The sequence below is a fragment of the Dendrobium catenatum genome, unplaced genomic scaffold (assembly GCF_001605985.2).
Source record: "Dendrobium catenatum unplaced genomic scaffold, ASM160598v2 original_scaffold_71536, whole genome shotgun sequence".
NCBI classification, from domain to species: domain Eukaryota; kingdom Viridiplantae; phylum Streptophyta; class Magnoliopsida; order Asparagales; family Orchidaceae; genus Dendrobium; species Dendrobium catenatum.
Genome location: NW_021389983.1, coordinates 1,710,420 through 1,731,897, shown reverse-complemented (window position 1 = coordinate 1,731,897; position 21,478 = coordinate 1,710,420). Strand labels below are relative to the sequence as shown.

General features: G+C 36.1%; 1 protein-coding gene across 4 annotated transcripts in view; it reads right to left on the bottom strand.

The window, feature by feature from the left end:
* The window catches only part of LOC110108960, a 29,742-nt gene that overhangs the window by 4,349 nt on the left and 3,915 nt on the right, over positions 1 to 21,478 (bottom strand). For 2 of the 4 annotated variants that reach the window (XM_028691789.1, XM_028691788.1), the window contains exons 2-8: positions 15,933 to 16,015; positions 15,732 to 15,779; positions 15,439 to 15,553; positions 3,752 to 3,843; positions 1,372 to 1,437; positions 1,180 to 1,273; positions 666 to 772 (exon numbers count right to left, since the gene is read on the bottom strand). In XM_028691789.1, the coding sequence (XP_028547622.1) occupies positions 666 to 772; positions 1,180 to 1,273; positions 1,372 to 1,437; positions 3,752 to 3,843; positions 15,439 to 15,553; positions 15,732 to 15,779; positions 15,933 to 16,015 (605 nt within the window). Of the gene's footprint in view, positions 1 to 400; positions 773 to 1,179; positions 1,274 to 1,371; positions 1,438 to 3,751; positions 3,844 to 15,438; positions 15,554 to 15,731; positions 15,780 to 15,932; positions 16,016 to 21,478 lie in introns of those variants that run through there. The other 2 variants (XM_020839831.2, XM_028691790.1) reach the window with 2 other exon arrangements.

Sequence of the window (21,478 nt, the reverse complement as noted above, 5' to 3'; positions counted from 1 at the left end):
TCAAAGAATAAAGTTTGCTTGAATCTAAGCTAAAGTTACCAAGAAGCCCCTAAATTAACATCCATGTTCAAAGACACGATGAGCTCTTGATTTAAGTGCTCCAAGGTTACCCTCTCATGGTTTAATGATTTGCCAGTGAGTGATGCAGATTTTGTGTTGTGAGCAAGGAAGTTCATATAATTAGTCGCAAATTGTTCAATACTAATACAACAAAAGATAAGCGGCTATGGGGAGGGTAATCTCCATCTTTGATCAACCAGTTGTGAAAAAAATTGTTAAGTATCAAGTTGTGATTGCGCATGGATGAGTATCTGGAACTCAAATTTGTTAAGGAACTTGTTTTATTTGGCGGACCTAAGATCATGGACCACTGAACTATCATAATATCTTTACTGTATTGACTGAGCCAATGCAATTTATGGAATTGAACGCTTAAAATCTATTTCCCTTCAAAATTACATTTTAATTACATAATATTTTAAAAGCATCAACACTAAAACGTAGAAGCAAGTTATGGGAAGACAGAAGAACCTTGAAGGAATACAGTCATTTAATCATTAGTACATAAATGACAATAGGCCTTGAATTTGTTGTTCAGACTGAATATATGATGAAAAGTTTCACAGTAGGGCTTCACCAAGTCGAGCTAGAATTGGGTTTCTTACCTAGAGATGGCTCTCATAAATCTGTTTAGCGAATTGAACATGCCCATGGCCTTTCCAAATAAAGAAGGTGCTTCCTCTGATTTCTGAGAAACTGTTCCAAAGATTTGCTGCACGTGAAGCATACATTAGAACATAAGTTGAATTTTGCAAATTTATCAAGGTTGGACTGCCAAACTAATTTATTATGAAAAGATTAAGCCTGCTTCATGCATGCCAGCAAATCCATGGATATGGATGTTATAGTGCATGCATATTTTGCAAGTATATAAGAAAATAACAGTGTGCTTAAGATGAAAGAATGTCTTCTACCAGCTAATATATCTGTATACACCCCTTCAAATTTCAACCAAATACAGCATACGGTCAAAATTCATTTTTTCTGCAACATGGGATATTTTGCCATGACATAATCATAGGATGATAGTTCTTTGAAATAAAAAATCATAATTATACAATTGAGCTTATCAGAAGTAGAAAGAAGAGCAAAAAGAGTTAAGAATTCCCCATGGCTCACCTCAATGTCAGTTGCATCAGGACGGCAAGGTTGTTCTTTTGCTAGAAGATATCTATTTGGCCTGTTAACATCATCATAAAATACTTTCCAAAGTCTGCAAGGAATTCACTGAACAAATTAACAAGAAGCCATGGCTATTTCATCATTCTTTAATTCCTTTAGGTGGTAAGATTGCGATTTACTTTGACTTACCCTGGATAGCATCTAAAGATTGCCCCAGAAGGCAAAGGTCTCATAGAGTAAGCGACAGTAAAAGTGCTGCATGTAATTTAACAGTAAGTAGTTGATCGTTGAAAGCCCTACCTAAGACAAAGAACTTCGTAATAAACTATTAACAGGTATTACAAAAAGAAAGGCGTATAAAGAGAGAATTCAAAAAATTTGATACGTGGTATGAAGTTACACTTAGCCCTCTCGGGAATTCAGCCTACAAAATCAAATTAGTAAGGTACAATTTCTGCTACTTTTTTTTTTCTTCTACATCCGGATAGCACATAGAAATTATGGTTAGCAACTAGGTACTTGATGCTCATTACAGCTCACTCTTATCATAAAAGTTGGTTTCTATCTTATTGAAGTTTTTGTATTGCATGTTTGAGTCTTAGGTGTTCCCACCTTCACCCTTTCAGTCTTTATAGCTTAATTTATGTGCTTTCATGTCATCTTTTGAGTGTAGAATCCACCAATATTACATCAACCAAAATGCAAAACTCGAGCACTTGGGATTGCTTATCTTTCTTAAACAAGGTTAAAAATCAACAAAAATAATTGCCCTTGATGATAAGTCACGAAATGGCCTTATTTTATATCTGAAAGCAATGCAAGGATCCTTCACTGATGCATCTCTATAAAAGAAATGGCTGCAAAATCTTGCTTTATAGAACCTACACATTTATTTATTTTATTTTTATTTTTTTACTTTATAGAACCTACACATAGGCGTTTGCGTTGTGACTCAATTAATCAAAGGAGGATTCAACCCCCACATCAGCCCACACGTATTTGCATTGTGGCTTGATCGTCAACTTGGATGCGTCTACATTGTGCGTTGACCCTACTAAGATCAATCCAAGGAGGATTTGATATTCACATCAATTTTTATCCATCTACGTTGTGGCTTGATCCTACTTGTATGTGTTTGCACTATAACTCAATCAACTGAAGGAGGATTCAACCCTAAATCAATCAGTACATGTATGCACTACAACTTGATCTTCAACTTGCACTCTTTTGCATTGCAACTTGATCTTACTCAAATCAATCCAAGGAAGACGTAATATCCACATCAACCAGTACACATACGCACTGCAACTTAATCTTATTCAAATCAATACAAGGAGGATTCATCAATTATTTTGAAGTGCTTTAAAATGTTTAACATATGTGGATGTAAAAACATCAAACAGAGGCACCACAAATGTCCACACAAAAAGATAGATAGGTGGTCTAAGTGGATCTATTTGATATTCAAAAGCAAATCTACTATGAGCACAATATTAAATGATTCACTCTAACATGCTAGCATGTGAGAATTAAGTACAAGAATCACCACATGAATATTCAAGCTTGCACTATAATAAAATATATTTATAAGAGTTAAAACTAACTATAAACCAAATAGGACAATATAACTTTGTGCCTACATGCATGCTTAAGCAGCTCCTTGCTAAGTATTTGACAAATCTTCCTCATGGCAAAGAAGCTCTCTTCTTCTTCATGGAATAGCTTCCACACCAAGCATTCCCCTACAATCGATAAACACAACACAATGCCACTTGAAACAAGAGGCAAACCCAAATACGTCAATACAATATTTAGAAACCTAGATAAAAATCTCTTGAACTTTGGTGACATACAAGGTAAGCTCAAATTAATCAAGACTTTCCCAATTTGTACAAACACTAGATTGAAGATTTAAAATGTAAAACTTATAAAATTTCGTAAGGAGATTGAGAGAGAGATCACAACGTGGAAGCTTCAAAATGACTGCACTATGGATGAACATTTGAAAACACTCTTAAAAATTCTCAAAAATGATTTTACAATGGAGCACTCAATCTGTCACTATCTCCTTGGTTTTCAATATATAGCAAAGAGAATGCCAAAGAAAAATCTAGAAGAAAACATTAAAAAATATTAAAAAATCCAGGTAAAAAAAACATCCCAATGGCACTTAAACCAGTCATTATAGTTCCAGACACTACAAAGCTCCTGTCAATCCATTGCTATCCCTTTTGCATAGTAATGGCAAAACTGTAATTTTAATAAATGAGTAAAAGTTTTATTTTTAACATTTACAGCATATTTTGCATATGTACAGCATATTTTGCCCTAAAACATTACAGCATATTTTGCCGCCACATCCCAAATTAGTCTCACCTATTAGTAACCAACATGGCTCAATGTAAATGAAGAATTGCATAAATTACAAGTGCATCAACTATAAGAAAATTCAGGAAACATAGATCAAGTAAAAAAATTCATGAACTCTTTCCTTTCCCAGCCATAAATTTCAAAATATATATATACAAAAAATATTTATATTCAAAAAGTGACAAATTAATGATCTTGCCTTAAGAAATTTCTGCGTAATTTGCGAGCATTGAAGCCAACTCCAACATCTTCACTTACAAGCCGTGGATTCCACATGATGAGAGGCCTTGGCTATTAAAACCATAACAACAAATTACATCTAAGAAGGTAAGCCCTTTAATAGTTAAGCCTAAAGAAAATCATTCATTAAAGCATAAACAATTTAATTTTGGCATATGTACAAGCCCATGCATTGTGTTTATATACCTTGGCAATTAAAACCTCAAGTAAGAATATATTTAAAATGCAGGGCCATCTTAGCACAACAGCCTAAAAGAAAAAATTTTAAAACTTGTCTACTCAAGAATGAATGCATATGTGTGAAGAAGTACAACTGAAGAATATATCCAATGAAGGAATCTTTACATAATAGCAAGAAAATAACTTTCAAAAACCATGTCAAATGTCCCATGGATCTACGAAATAAAACCTATGCAAATTAATTAACATTAAAGAAAATATTTAAAATAAACTATACGGTGTCTAAAGCACCCGGTGGCCAGTGTAAACACAAAATCATATCTAGGAAGCAAGGCACTTTATTATAGTAAGTCAATAAGCATACAATAAACTTTTCAAATGGTGCATAGACCAATAACAAATCACAAACAAGAGCCCCTCATCAAACATGAAGATCATCATTAAAAATTTAACAAATTTCAATGTAAAATGGATATGTTAAAAGTTATTGCCCCTTTACAAGACAACTTGCAGAAATCAAGAAATGATTTCACCTTCCAAAGAAGTTTGGCGAACCCCTCTTTTCTAATATAGTTTGTTTTCTAATTATTGTTTAATTGTAATGCTATAACTATATGATCATGTAACCCTAAACATTATTATTGAAGAATTTCTTATATAAACATTGGAGGTTCTCCTTCTTTGTGAAGGACGGTTGTGTAACCTTCTACAACTTGCAAAATTTCTTCAGTGAGAATATTCTTAGATATCTCTTATATTCAAAATCAATACATTACAACTAATAAACTTTTTTTTTTTTACTATTAAACTTGAATTGCATGATAATCATAATAAAGAAACCATAAAATAAGATTATCATGTCAAAGACACCAAAAGAGAGCGAACAACAATATTAAGATTTATGACTATCCTCATTGATGAATGTGGGCTCCAAAAATTCGTCACCGGCCTCCACTTGCTGCTTTTCTTTCGGGAGTTTTAACGGAATTAAATTCCGGGGTAAATTTTGGGAAGGCAGATGGGTTTGTAGATAAGACACTACCCCAGAGATTTCACCCTCATTTTGCGAGGACTTTATGATCTGATTTCTGGTTTCCTATAGGCGCAAGCCCCTATGGTTAATTACCCCTCCCGATCACGAGAGAGAACTTTCGATTATTGATAGTAGTCAATCAGATACATAGGAATACATATTTTGCATATAATAGCAGCATGGGCTTAGAAATTGGAAATGGCCTAAAATTAGAAAATTTCACCACCTTACACTTAAAGCGGATGGTGAAGGAATGGATGATAGACCCGATCAAGATCTCATGGTTTCGTCATCCCGGGACATCATGGTCCATGGTCTACTTAGTCAGAGAATGCAGTTGACCCAAACTGACAGAAGGATCCTTATCAGCAGCCATGGGTTGCTTTGCCTAAGGGTACCTTGTATACCTGGGGTGGATATTTGTCTAAAGGGACAAATTTGAATCCACTTTAATTAACAGAGGGCTTTGTGCCCTATCGATTATATCTTATTGATTCATATCTCAAATATTTGATGCTACTAAGGAACATATTGGCTCTGGCCATAACCGTATCTCGTGGTGCCATTTGGCGGCAAAACCACTTGATTCAGAGGGTCCTGAGTCATAACTGTTTATCCTGCGGTGTCATTTGGTGGAAAAACCGCCGATCAGAGGACACGTACCACATCTTACTGGCAGGAGATTATTTGAGAATGAATCATAATAATATTTTTGACTAGGCATTAACTCTATGTGAACTGAAGTAAATTTTAATTTATCGACCTCAACAAACTGTTACAAAGGGTGGATGAATTTTACTTTAAGTGATTAATGGTTGATTTCAATTAAATATCTGGAGTTTGGGATTTTTGGAAATTTTGAATTTTATAGGTATTTGGGTAGAGTTTGGAAGGTATTTGAATATTTAGAATTAGCCTCTCTGGTTGATATTTTCTATCAACACGACCATCATTGGGGTATTTACGGGGTCATTTCCATTTATGGATTGAACCTTGTAGACTCCGTCGAGCTATTGACAGATCATCGGGTTTCGTAGGCTTTATATTTTATTAATGAATTTCTCTATTCATAGGCTTTGAAGGCCTTATATGAACGTATAAAACAAACATTTTAGTCGACAAATTGAACGTATATTTGTTTGATAATTTGAGCCGTGTCGACTCCTATCTATTCATATAGAATGATCGGGCTCGAATTACGTTCATTTATGGATCCGCGTAACATCCCTAAACGTCACATGTATTACAATAACATGCTCGTCGGGGCCCATGCGGCTATGTATATATATCCCTTTAGTGTACATATTTATATACAAATTACGGTGCATGTGCAAGGACATTTTGGACATATGACAGGTCTCCTACAGCAGCCCGTAGAAACTTATGTCGGTCATAGAGCTTTGATAATTGCATAGGTGGTACGATAAATGCATGACCATTCATCAAGGAGCTTGCAAATCTCAATAATTTTATCCAACTCAATGTTTAGAACTTGGTTGGGCTGAGACTCACTCCATCTTTGAAAATAATGATTTGCTCAGGCTTTCTCTTCCCATAGCTTGTATAGAGATTGATATGCAACTCTTAGGTTATATCAACATCATTATTTTATGTTGTTGGCTTAAATAAAGAATCAATTTTTTCAACCTTGGATGTTTGTGTTCTTACTGATGCCCTATATGTCGAAATCAGGGGCCTGTAGGCGCTTGCATCTGCTATATATTTTTCATTTTTGGCTTGTAGAAGCTCAATGTATTTGTTGACTATTGAACAGTGATTGATCGTAGGTGTGTTGTAACACCTATGACCTACTGCTGACTAACACTTGTAGGTGCGTTGTTATGCACATAGCAAGCTTTCCATTATTGTGAATGGATATTCATATTCACTACAATCTTCTATCATTGCTCATAGAGGATATGTCACATATTTGTGTCCCTAGAGGATCTATCACATTAGCAATACCTTCACTATTGTCTCTTGTAGACAGGGTTATTACATGAATGAAGCATCTTCTAAAGTGGCTTGCAAGAGTTCATACATTTTGCAAGTTTGAGTGCATTTACTTACATATTGACTTCCTTACTATTGTTCACAAGACTATTATATATGTCATAGCCCCTCCTTATTAATTCCAAGACAATTTGTGACATGCATTATACTTTGACTTTCAATTTTCATAAGAAATTGATGCACTTGTATCCTTGATTATTGTTGATCGTTGTAAGCAGGTCGTCTTATCCATTGAGAGCATCATATCACCGCATGAAATCTCTTCAAGAATGGATTCACTTTTAGAAGTTAAAGCAGTGTGCCCTATTGAAACACTAATAAAAGAAGGCAAAGCCAGGCTAGCATCAAGAAGGCAATTCCGCAGGGCCAAGAGATTATCTTTTAAATCGGTATAAGCCGATTTTTGCCTTTACAACTCCAATACAAAGCTCATTGGTCCCAGAAAGCAAACCTTTGGTAGCATATTCTATCTTATTATGTGACAGCTTCCATTCTTTTTCTTTTGGCATGTGCAAAGGAGTGATATACATAATCTAATCTTGTAAAAGCAATCAAGTAAGTTTGTTGCCATGTTCGAGAGTCGCCGGTAGCACATGAGCAGTCCGCAACAGCTTTTCCTTAATAGATGATCGTGGAACTCATAAGGAATTCCAAAACACTTTGTTGATGAATTGCCAATGCCAACAATAATCGAGCCAACACAAGTCCATACCATAGCCCTTGCAAGTTACCCTTCTGCTGAAATATAAGTTCTCTCAAGAGTTTGTGGACACTCTAAAGATCTAGTCATCAAGGAGATTGAAGACTGAATCTTTTCCAAAAAATAAAAATCCTTTTCATATCTTCTTCCACGAGATAGATTTGCCATTCATTACCCTCATCTGAGATGGATTTCACATTCATCATCTCCTTATTTGGAATGAATTTCAATTATTCCACAATACAGTTAAGGATCTCCAATTCTTCCACCAGCAATAATTAGAATCTCAAAAATAGAACTCTTCACAACAAAACACAATCCATGTAATGTAACTCTATCTCAGCTCTTAGTCATGAGTTGTGGTCACTCATAAGTAGATTATTGTGTACATTACATGTTCATGTCCACTTCAAGTTTGAGTTCACTTAAGTCCTTATTTATTCAATCAAGTTCAAGTCCAAATCTTTGTATTTTTAGTCCAAATTTCGACAACTTCCTGGCGTCTCCCCTGTTCAGGGGAAAAAACCAAAAGGCAGTCTTCCCCTTCACGCTACATGAGCGCTTCAAGTAGATGTCGGGATGGGGTTGGAGTTTGAGGCCGAACGGGTGTGGGTTTGGACGGGAAGCAGTGGACGGAAGTGTCGGCCTTGGCTCTAGGAGGCTCCGGTGGATTTGGATGGAGAATCTGGGGAGATCGGCTTGACCATTCATCAAGGAGGTTTCAACAATGATAGCGGTGGATTCAGTCTCTGTGGCTACAAGTAAGGGCCGGTTAAGGGTTGAGGGGTTGCCGCTTGGAGAGGTCTACGACAGCTTGTATGCGGGAAAGCTCGGTTGGAGAGCGAGAGAGAAAGCAACAGCGGGAGTTCTACGTATGGAAGAAGTGAAGAAAAGAAGCCCCTCCCTCTTCATTTTATTGACGCAAGTGGAGGCCCAAGGTTGAGGCTACCTACAGGAATCACGAGATTTGCACAAATTTCCTGAGAACGACGTAGACGACACCAAATTCAGCAGGATTGCCGTTGATTTTCTGGATTTCCTCGACATATACAAGGTATACAAGTTTCTTTTTTTTGTTTACTTTGGGTATTATACAGAGGTCAACAATAAATTAAAATTGAAGCATCAACCTTTGCCGGCGTGCATGACCTAATTAAATTTCTAGATTAGCTCACACAAATTGATGAATTATTAAAGTATAACACGAATGATTATTAAAGAGATAATTTTGCTAAAATGAAACTAGTTAGACAAAATAAAACTTAAAGGAATACTAGTTTGGCTAAAAAGAGAAGAAATGATTGAACAACATTAACCTGGGAAGAGATGAAAAAAATATCAAGAAATAAATATTGCCTAAGACGCCATGATAAAAAATTACAATGACAATTACTAAATTTGAGGCAAGAAACTTGCAATCCACTAAATACTAAAACACTTTCAATATCTAATTGCCAAATCAAACGAACTAAATAATGTTTCGCAAATAATTAATAAATTTATAATTAAACTTGGGTGTTGAAATGAGATTGAATTAAAAGACTCATAGACCCTTAAATATGCATTTTATTATGTTTTCTTTATTCAAATAATACAACAACAACAACGACAACATAAAGCATTTATCCCATTACATGGGGTCAGCTACATGAACATGTTTTTCTTCATTGTCATGTTAAGAGTTAAATTCTTATTTAAATCTAATAAAAAAATGTCATTTCTAATATTTTTCAACCAAGTCTTTTTAGGTCTACCTCTACCTCTCTTAGCATAAGTCAAATCTAATACATCTATTCTCCTAACGAGGTCATCAGAAGGCCTAAGTTTCATATGACGAAACCATCTAAAGCAATTCTCTAATCTTATCTGCCATTGGAGCTATGCCAATTTTTTCACATATATGTTTGTTTCGCATTTAATCTAGCACACTCATCCACCTTAGCATTTTCATCTCTGCAACACATAACTTAATTATAAGCTTCTCTTTTAATGGCCAACATTCTACGCCATAAAGCATTGAAGGCCTCACCATCATCTCATAGGATTTTCCCTTAAGTTTGAGGAGTGATTTCTATCATACAACAAGCCCAATGCATTCCTCCACTTCATCCATCCAACTTGAATTCTACTAATAAAATCTCCATCTATTTCACCAGCACTCTGGACAATAGACCTGAGATATTTAAAATGTGTATTCTTATTAATGACTTGATTGCTCAAAGTCACAATCTCCCCATTAGATCTAGTACTATTAAAATTACACTCCATGTATTCGATTTTAGATCTATTCAAACGAAAACCTTTAGACTCTTAGGTTAACCTCCATAATTCAAGTTTACCTTCAATTCCCTCTCTAGTCGTATCAATAAGAAGAATATCACCAGCAAAAAACATACACCAAGTACATCCTCCCGCAAATGTCTACTAAGAACATCCACGACTAAGTAAAAAAGATATGGGCTTAAAGTTGATCCTTGATGTAATCCAATTGAAATGGGAAAATATTTGGTCCAACATCCTTGTATTTGAACACAAGTAACAGCTACTGCATACATATCCTTAATGACTTGAGTATAAGCATTATTAACCTCTTTCTTTTCAAAAACTCTCCATAGTACTTCTCTTGGAATTTTATTGTAAGCTTTCTTTAAATAACTAAATATCATATGTAGATCCTCCTTATACTTCTCCATCAAATCTCTTAATAAAAGTATAGCTTCCATAGTAGACTTACTCGGCATGAATCCAAATTGATTTTGAGAAACATTAGTATCAAGTCGTAGCATATGCTCAGTAACTCTCTCCCAAAGTTTTAAAATATGACACATTAACTTAAATCCTCTATAATTCGCACACTCTTATGCATCACATTTATACTTAAAAATATGAATCAACACACTCCTTCACTCATCTAGCATCTTTTTAGTCTTCAATAAAATATTGAAAAGTTTCATAAGCCAAGAAACCCCTTCATCTCCTAAGCATTTCAACATCTCTATTGGAATATCATCAGGTTCAATAGCATTTCCACACCTCATTTTCTTTAAAGCCTCTCTAACTTCAATTTTACTAAAATCGATAAAAAAAATCTCTATTTTCATTTAGGGTGCTAAGGTCACTAAAGTCAGTCGTATTCTCACATAATCTTCATTGAAAAGCTTATCAAAATATCTCATCCACCTTGTTGAATATTCTCTTCTAATAAAAGCACTTTTTGATCTTCATACTTATTCACTTCACTTTAACTAAATCCTTCTCCTATCTCTTTGCTTGGCTAACTTATACATACATCTTTCATCCTTCTTAATATTTAATCTATTATATAAATCATTAAAAGCAAAATTCTTTGCATCATATTATTTTCTTAGACTCCATAAGACCTTTTTATATATTTCTCAATTTTTCAAGTTTTAACATCTAAATGAAGCTTCTTATTTTTATCTTTTCTTGCACATTTTGATTCCACCACCAACTATTTTTAATATTATGAGCTTTTTTTTTTCTTTTGATACTCCAAACCATCCTTTGCAATATTATGAATATCATTAGCTACTTTTTCCCACATGATGATTAGTTTTCTTTATTCAAATACAAAAGAAAAAATTTCCCACTTCCAAACCTAGGGAGCCTCTCACTTTCTTAACCACTCAGCAGTCTACTACTAGTCCTCCAACATCTTCTAATGCTCCCACCCATAGAACCCATAATGACAATAGTAATAAGAATCCCAGAAAAACTATTTATTTTAAATGTCAAAAAAGTGTCATATGCAAAATGAATGCAATGCTCAACTTTTATTACTTTGGGAATCTAAAGACCCTGAGAACAACGATTTTAAATTAGTTATAAATATCACCTATATTAAACAAGAAAATTCAACATGAAGACGGAACTCACTTAGGTATTATGAGATGTTCATCTATGACTAATCATGACTCTAAAGATGGGAGAAAATGAAATATCTTTAATGTATATACCACCTTTAATGATAAAGAATGTAAGCTAATATTGATGATAGGGTTCCATGAATGTTATCCTAACTCATACTTTAATCAGGGTTAATCTTGAAACTAAACCCCATCCACCATTTCCAAGTTAGTTGGATTAATCATATATAGTTACCTGCTACTACCAAATGTTGTTTCTGTAATGTTAACTAATTAAGGAGAAAAATTTTGATGTCATGATTTGCCTTGAACATGGGTCATATTTTATTTAGAAAAACATTGCTATGGGATATAGATGTTATTCATTACAATCATGATAATACATTTATTTTCAAATATAAGAAAAAGACCATTAAAGGTATTCCCTATCAACTCACTTGACAAAATTCCCAAACAAATCCCTATAAACCAAACTCTAAGGTTCAACTTGTGCCTAAGCAAAATAAAATTGCAAAATTACAATTATTGGCAATTGGCTCTTTTCTTCCTTAGATTCACCTCATACTCAAAATTGCTTAAGCACAACATTTGAAGAATCTGCCCTACTATAGCCTACATCAAACAATAACATTCATACTGAAATTGATAGTTTAAAACTCTAAAGAAGGAATTTCTATTTTCTTCCCTTCACTTATTGGCTTATTGCATGTAAAGAAGGTCACACCTACTCGTGACCACATCCAAGAAGCAAACCAGCATTTTCAATTCACAATATTCAAACTCAAATGTGTAATTCCTCTAAAAACTTTGTCTAAGCCTCAAGCCCAAACAAAATAGTTGGAAAGCTTGAAACAAATGCATATATTATTAATATTGATTTGTTTGAACACACATTATTCTTACCTTCAATGTTGAATATTTAATACCATAGAGAGCACTTTTGAGCTTCCAAAATTTTCTAGATGCATTTCTACAAGTGGAGTTTTCACATCCCCACCAGCAACACCAATTCCAACTATTCCATAAGTGTCAACACTACTTCACGATATTGAGTAGATTGTCATATCATATCATCCTCTAACATATCTCTCTCTCGTCTCTATCCCATCTTTTCTACTCCTTTATTATCCTCCCACATTCTCTGCTTCTTATTGTTTTCCTGAGCCCGCTTCTTTCTTTCAATGGTTTTCACACCTTACATCTTTTCATGCTCGCCTAACTTCAGTTACCCTCAAAATAATATCCCACTCATTTGTCTTATATCCTCCTAAAAACTCTCTCGTGTTTCCTATTGCATTGTCTTTCATTTTCCTATTTTCTTATGCTCAACTTTTCCACCTCTTCTTTTATCGCCTCTTGCAATTAATTAAGAAATGCAAAAAATCAAAAACTCTCTTTTCTAATCCTACACAATATCACATATAATGTGATGAGTCTTCATTAAATTAATCATGATCCCTTCATCATTTAAACATTATCTTACTTGTTCAAAATTTTCACTTATTCGTCAGAGACCTCAACAAGTAGGTACATGCCATCTGCACAAAATATACATAAAAATATTTCACTTTAAATATACTTTGTAAGCATCTCTACTATCATTCTAAAAATATAAAGTTAATGTTAATCCTGGAATTAAACCTACCAAGAATAGAAGTTCCTTGATAACTTCACGATCCTTTATATTTCTAACAATAATCCATACATATCTTAGAAATTTTCAAACATAACTTGTATGCAAACCTTTTTATTCTAGATGTACACCATGTGAATTCTTTTGGTACTATATCAGATGCCTCATCAGCCATTAAGATCAGAAAAAATTATCTCAAGATCTTTCTTTACTAATTAGATTTCTTTCATTAAGCATTAAAATCGCCTCCACACTAGATCTTGTTGGCATGAAACTAAATTATTTGTTTGCAATGGGTTCAACGTTTTAAATTTAATGTTCCATTACCCTTTTCTACCGCTTTATTTATAATTCATAAGACTAATTCCTCTGTAATTATCATGATCTTGAAAAACTGATTAGTTCAAGAATAATCACATCAAAATATTTCTTCAACTATTTGAGATCCTCTTAACCTTCAAATTTTCATTAGACATCAATTGACCAACATACTTTATTACCATTATTAACATTCCACTCATGTAAATATTTTCTTCAAAGTTAAGTTCACTTTTTTTACCAGTACAACAACAACATCATCAAGCCTTTATCCTACTACATGGGGTCAGCTATATGAACAATTTTACGTGGGGTCAGCTATATGAATAATTTTACGTGGGGTCAACTATATGAATAATTTTTTCTCCATGGTATCCTATCCTATTAAGAGTCACATTCTCGTTTAAATTTAAGAAAAAAAATCATTTCTAATATCTTTTAACCAAGTCTTTTTAGGTCTACCTCTACCTCTCTTAACATAGGTCAAATCTAATGCATCTACTCTCCTAACTGGGTCATCAGAAGACAAACGTCTTATTCGACCAAAACATCTAAGGCGACTCTCTCTAATCTTATCTACCACTGGAGCTACTCCTATACTCCTATTTCGCGTTCTATCTCTAGGAGTAAAGTCACTCATCCACCTGAGCATCCTCATCTCTACACTTAATTGTATGTTTCTCTTTTAATGACCAACATTCTACGCAATAAAATATTGCAAGTCTCACCACCATCTTATATAACTTTCTCGAAAGTTTGAGGGATACTTTTCTATCACACAACAGGCCCGATGTACTCATCCACTTCGACCATCCAACTTGAATTCACTTTTTTTTTTGTCAGTCTACAATATATTTTATTATCATTTTCATTATGACCTTTCAAAAAGTTTTCTTTCTTAAAATTCTCATTTAATAATTTCGCAAATGAACATTTTCATTTTTCCTTCTTGACTTCATTTTAAGAAAGATCTTATGGCCACACTTCTTAATGGATGATATTTAATCAAAATCTCTAATCTCTTAGCTTTTTTTGTCTACATCACTTTATCATTCCTTAGTACTAGCTTCCTTTATCATGTTGACAACTCTCTTCGCAAGACTTTTAGCTTCCTTATGATAATTACAATTCTCAAGCAAAAAGTTTGGAACAGAAAACTAAATCCTTTGTTGAAAACTACTCATGCAAGAAAAGTCTGAAGCAGCGGTGGCATTGCTTGTATTTCACCTTTGAAATTCCAAAATTAAAATTTCCTTGCTAAACAAAACTGCCGGTAACAGCTTTTTACTGACATTACTAATCATTCATACAACAGCACATCTTGCGGTTGCCAACAACAAATAACATTTCATCATGACTTTCTTTACATTCCTGGAATGTGTAAACCACTACCACAATTAAAAGGGCGTGCTTCTGAATTTAGCACATTAAAAGAATAAATCTTAAGAAACGATTTGAATTTTTAAAAATGAATCTTGGAGAAGAATTGATCTATTAAGATGTTCATATTAAAGCTAGCTGATCACGAATATGTTATGGGCTCCTTAATCAAACATTTGATCTAGAAAAACTTATGCATGGCTCATAAATATAAAGAATGAATCTTGGAAAAGAAATACTATATTAAGATGGCTATATTAATGCTAGCTGACCATGCATACACTTAAGTTGCAAAATCAAGTGGTTGATCTAAAAAGACTAAAATAACCTCTAAATCTGGGAATGCTGGAAGAACATATATCTATAAGAATAGATGTCAAAAAGGGAATACTCCAATCATTTTACATATCTTACATGATGCAAGTATCATTACACAAAAGCAATAGAAATGAAACAAAAAAAGAAAACATGTTGTACCAGTGATTTCAATAGATTCACATACTGGGTCATCTGATAGCTGAGATGCTATGCGTTCCACATATTCTAGCATCTGATAATCCGGAACTAGCATAACTACAACTTCATCATCTTTTTCTACAGGCCTCCGATCACTTAAGCTGCAAAAGAATATAGAAATATTGGTGTTGGAATGTAACTGTGAGCCAGGAAAAGAGAAACTGTTAAGCGAAGAAAAACAAAGACTGCAAATTTGGATTAAATCTAAAAATAAAAACAGAAAACCTTGCATAGTACAGATGGTAGAGACTATGAATAAACTACATATTCAATGCTCACTATAAAATGATGAAATCACATTGCCTTGATGTACAAATAATTCTTGTTCTGTTTAAGCTTATTGATGGTGGTGGGAATAATATTGACATTTCCATGGAAAAAGAGAAAAAAGAAAAAGATTAAGCCAAATAAATTGAACTATTCTATAAACAAAGACCTAAAATGATTTATTTTAAATAAAAAAAGCTGGAAAGTGCAAACCTTGCAAATCCAAAGTTTGCATCTCCCCACTGATATTTCAGAAGTGCAGCAGCACCAGCATCCGGAAATATGGCTCTCACCTTCTGACAATTTGATAAAACAGAAGTTAGGGAGTTAAGCATACAAACTAAATCGTTAAGCTGATCAATATAAACTGGATAACAGGCAGGAGAGTTGATGGAAGTGAATTGTTTTCCCTTACAAACCTAATCAACTAGCATGACATAAAATATATAGTGAGAGAGAGATAAGGAGCAAAATGATCCCTCAACTCTTTGTGAGGGATCAAAATAGTCCCCAACTCTTTTGAGAGACCAATTTGGCCCTCACACTATTAAAAAGATGCATTTTTTGTCCTAACATCAAATTTTAGAATTAATGGTGTTAAATCAAAGGGTATTTTAGTCATTTTTAATTAATGTAATTTTCAAGTAATAGTAAATTTTTTAAAAAAGTTTTATTAAACATTTCTTTAATAAAAAATTTATTAATAATTCTAGCTTTAAGTTAAAAAAATATTAATAATTATAGTTTTAATTTAGGATAGTTATAGACGAGAATTATGACTAATTTTTTATTAAAGAAATGTTTAGTAATTTTAAAAAAATACTATTACTTTAAAATCATATTTAATAAATTATTTAATTAAAAAATGATCAAAACACACCTTGAATTAATACCATTAATACCAAAATTTAATGTTAGGATCAAAAATGCCCCTTTTTTAAGGAATTGAGAGATCAAATTGATTCCTCAGAAGAGTTGGAGACCATTTTGGTCCCTCACAAAGAGTTGAGTGACCATTTTGATCCTTCTCTCTCTCTCTCTCTCTCTCTCTCTCTCTCTCTCTCTCTATTCTAATAAAAAAGAGAAAAACCTACAAGGGAAAAAAAGCCCAAATAGAAACAAATTTATCACTGTAAGCAAATTCAAAACCCACCTAGATCTTTGTTTCAGTTCCACAATTCTCCATTGCAGGTAGCTTAGGCTCAAACCAGTGAATAAAATTATTCTTAAGGCCTATTCTCAGTTTTCGCTTGATCCAAGCTGTCTATTTGGATCACTCCAATAATTAATATAAAGTTCACCTATTTTCTCTTCCCTGCTCCATCACATTTATGAATTCAAAGTAATTAACCATTCAAGCTTTGCCCTCCCATTTTCCTACCAAACCTTTTCATACTAATCTTATACCCATGCCTTAACGGTGCTTCTGCATTAAATATTCCATTCATAGCATATCAGATCTTCCAATGACACTACACCAAGTCTGTCCAATATGGTCATTTGGCTCTTTATTCTCCACGACTTTGTGTACTAAAATTTTAAGTTATAACCATTCTAGATTTTTCACAAAAAAGGTTTACCACATCCACTCCAGTTTAAGTTGCGACCATTCTAGATTTTTCCCACAAAGAAGTATGCCACACCCCCACCCTCTTATTTTCACCAGGGTTTTGCTATATTTCCCAAGCCATAACCAAACAACAACAACATCAAATCTTCATCCCACTACATGGGTCGACTACATGAATCTTTTTTTCTCCATTGTGCCCCTATTAAAAGTTAAATTCTCATTTAAATCTAATAATGAAAGGTCATTTCTAATATTTTCTAACCAAGTCTTTTTAGATCTACATCTACCGTTTTTAACATAAGTTAAATCTAATACATCTACTTTCCTAACCAGGTCATCGGAAGGCCACCGATTTATGTGACCAAACCATCTAGAGCGACTCTGATAGGAAATACTTGATTTCAAGTATTTCCTATTCACTTTCACAATAACTATCCGCACAAACTGCTGTCCACAGCAGAAAAAACAGCCAAAACAGTGGGAAAAACAGGGAAAAACTGAGAGAAAATAGGAGAAAAGACTTGTATTTTACTAGTAGATGCAAGGATCCTCTATTCGAGAGGAGGATTGCACTCTCCCAATCTCTAGAATTCGATCTAGAGCCCGGACCAACAAAGAAGAACAAGAAACTTCAAAAGCAAAAATCACATAACCCTAATCCTCCCCTTTACTCCCTACTTAATGCATACAATTCAAAATAGAAATAAAAGGACCTAATTACCCTCACTTCCCCTCCTTTTGGCTCCAAGAAACAATTTGAATTTCAAGTGGACCCCACCGAGCCCCTCCCTGCTGCTTCCGCCGAACTCCCCCCCTATTCCGCCCGCCTTCTCCTTCGGTAAAAGAGAGCCGGCCCGCTGGATTGGGCCGGCTGGACCGGTCCTCTCTGGACTGGTCTAACATTATCGCCCTCCCAAAGAACCACCTTGTCCTCAAGGTGGAAGTCAGGAAACGGTTGCTTCATCCGCTCGTATGGCTCCCACATGGCCTCGTAGTCAGGGAGGTTCTTCCATTTGATCAGGACTTCTGTGGCTCCATCTGCTTTCTGGCGAACCTCGCTGAGCTCCAAAGGTTCCAATATCATTTCCATTTCATCTGTTAATGTCCCTGATAACTCAGAACTGGTAGCATAATTTCCAATGGCTCTCCTTAGCTGGGATACATGGAAAACTGGATGGATCGTCGCTGTCGGTGGTAACTTCAGACGATATGCCACGGCTCCAATTTTCTCCAGTACTTCATAAGGACCGAAGTACCTTGGAGCAAGCTTCTCATTCCTCCGATTGGCGATCGTTTTCTGTCGATATGGGCGGAGTTTCAAAAATACCTTCTCGCCCACCTCAAACTGAATATCCTTCCGATGCCCGTCAGCTTGTTTCTTCATAATCTGTTGAGCCCGCAACAGATGTCTTTTAACTCTTCCAGTGTCTTATCCCTCTCCTCCAAATACTCCTCTACCGAAGACACGGGTGTGCTGCTACTCCAAAAATGCACCAAGTGGGGCGGATCCCTTCCGTACAACACCTTAAATGGGGTCATCTGAGAGGATGAATGAAAAGAGGTGTTGTACCAGTACTCAGCCCATGATAGCCATTTAGCCCATAGCTTGGGTGTTTCCAATGCAAAGCATCTCAGATAAATTTCCAGGCTCCTATTGACTAATTCTGTTTGGCCATCAGTTTGTGGGTGGTACGCCGTACTCCTCTTTAGCACTGTCCCCTGCAGTCTGAACAATTCCTTCCAGAAATGGTTGAGGAACACTTTATCTCTGTCTGATACTATCGCCTCTGGCACTCCGTGTAGTCTGACTATCTCCCTGATGAAGACTGATGCTACTGTCGCCGCGGTGTATGGATGGCGTAGAGGAATAAAGTGAGCATATTTGCTCAATCTATCCACTACCACCAAAATCACAGTGAATCCCTCAGAGCAGGGTAGCCCATCAAAGAAGTCCATAGATATCTCCTCCCAGACTCGTCCTGGTAATGCCAAGGGCTGCAGTAACCCTCCTGGTGACATAGCTAGATACTTATTTATTTGGCAGATCTCGCACCTGGATACCATCTCTTCCACATCTCTGTGCATACCTTTCCAGTACAGCTCTGTCGCTAGTCTCCTATAGGTCTTTAGCACTCCTAAATGACCTCCCACTGCAGTTCCATGAAACTCCTGGAGCAATTGTGGGATGTGTACTGACGTTCTTGGCAACACAAACCTCCCCTGATATAATAATCTCTCCCCCTCCAATGAGTACCCTGGATGGCCTCCCTCTTCCTTCACTAAATCAGCTCTGATCTTGCTTAATTCCTCATCTTTAGCACTCTCCTCCTTTATGGCTTCCCAATCTAGCATCATTGAGACTAACACAGCCACTGTTTGCAGCTCACCCATGCACCTTGACAAGACATCTGCTGCCTTATTTTCTACACTGGGTCTGCACTGAATCTCAAAATCATACCCGAGCAGTTTGGATAGCCACCTCTGATGCTCCTCTGTCACCATGCGCTGCTCCAGCAAATATTTCAGGCTCCGTTGGTCGGTCCGGACGATGAAATGCCTTCCAAGTAAGGACGCCACTTTTGGATGGCCAAAACAATTGCCATCAACTCCCTCTCATATACAGATTTCAGACGGGCTCTGGCTGTCAACACCTGGCTGAAATAAGCAATGGGCTTGTGATTCTGCATCAACACTGCTCCTAGCCCGTATCCTGATGCATCTGTCTCCACTATAAAGGCCTGAGTAAAATCCGGTAAAGCTAAGACCGGAACTGTGGTCATAGCTTTCTTCAACTGCTCAAATGCTGTCATAGCTGTCTCCCCCCATAAGAATCCATCTTTCTTCAACTGCTCAGTGAGTGGCCAAGCTATAGTGCTGTATCCCTTCATAAATCTTCTGTAGTACCATGTAAGCCCTAGGAATCCCCTCAGCTCCTTTAGATTTTTGGGCAATGGCCACTTAAGCATGGCTTCAATCTTGGACTGATCTGCTGCTACCCCTTCCTTGGATACCACATGACCCAAGTATTCCACACTAGCTTGTGCGAAACAACACTTCTTCAAGTTAGCCCTCAGCTGGTGCTCCTGGAGAACCTCTAACACCTTCTTCAAGTGCCCCCAGCGCTCTTCCTCTATTCTGTTATACACTAAGATGTCATCGAAGAATACCAAAACAAATCGCCTCAGATACTGTTTGAAAATCATATTCATGAGTGCCTAGAAAGTGGCGGGAGCATTGGTGAGGCCAAAGGGCATCACCAAGAACTCAGAGTGGCCCTCATGAGTTCTAAAAGCGGTCTTGGGCACATCTTCTTTCTTCATTCGAATCTGATGGTATCCAGATTTCAGGTCGATCTTGCTGAAAATCACTGTTCCACTCAATTCATCCAACAATTCGTCAATCACTGGTATGGGAAACTTATCAGGTACCGTTTCCTTGTTGAGTGCGCGGTAGTCTACACAAAACCTCCAACTGCCATCCTTCTTCTTTACCAATAGAACAGGACTAGAGAATGGGCTGGTGCTGGGCTTAATGATCCATGCTTCCAGTATTTCTCTGATCAACCTTTCTATTTCATCCTTCTGAAACTGAGGGTAACGGTAAGGTCGCACGCTGACCGGCGACACTCCCTCTCTTAATGTGATGGCGTGCTCCTGCTCCCTGGGTGGTGGCAACCCTATAGAGGGTTGAAAAACCTCCCCGAACTCCTGGATCAACGGCTGCACAGAGAGGGGTATGTCTCCCCCTTCCTCCCCACTCTCTCCCTCTAAGCTATGTAATTCCACCAAGTAGCCTTCCCCTTCCTCCTGGATTGTCTTGATTAGGGATTTCAGAGAAACCCCTGCTTTGGTCAGCCCTGCATCCCCTTGAATCACTGTTTTCCTTCCACCCTTCACCAACTCCATCCGCAGTGTGCCCCAATTGATTTTGGTTTCCCCCAAAATCTACAACCACTTCATCCCTAGGATGACATCCGTACTCCCCAGTTCCAGGGGAAGGAAGTCTTCCTTCACTTGTATGCCTTGGATTTTCAGCACCACTCCTTTGCAGATTCCTCTTCCCATTTCTACCTTCCCAGTGCCCATCATCACCCCATAGCCTCCAGTATCCACTAACTTCATCCCCAACAACTCCACAATCTGGGTGGAAATGAAATTGTGGGTTGCCCCACTATCAATCAACACCACGA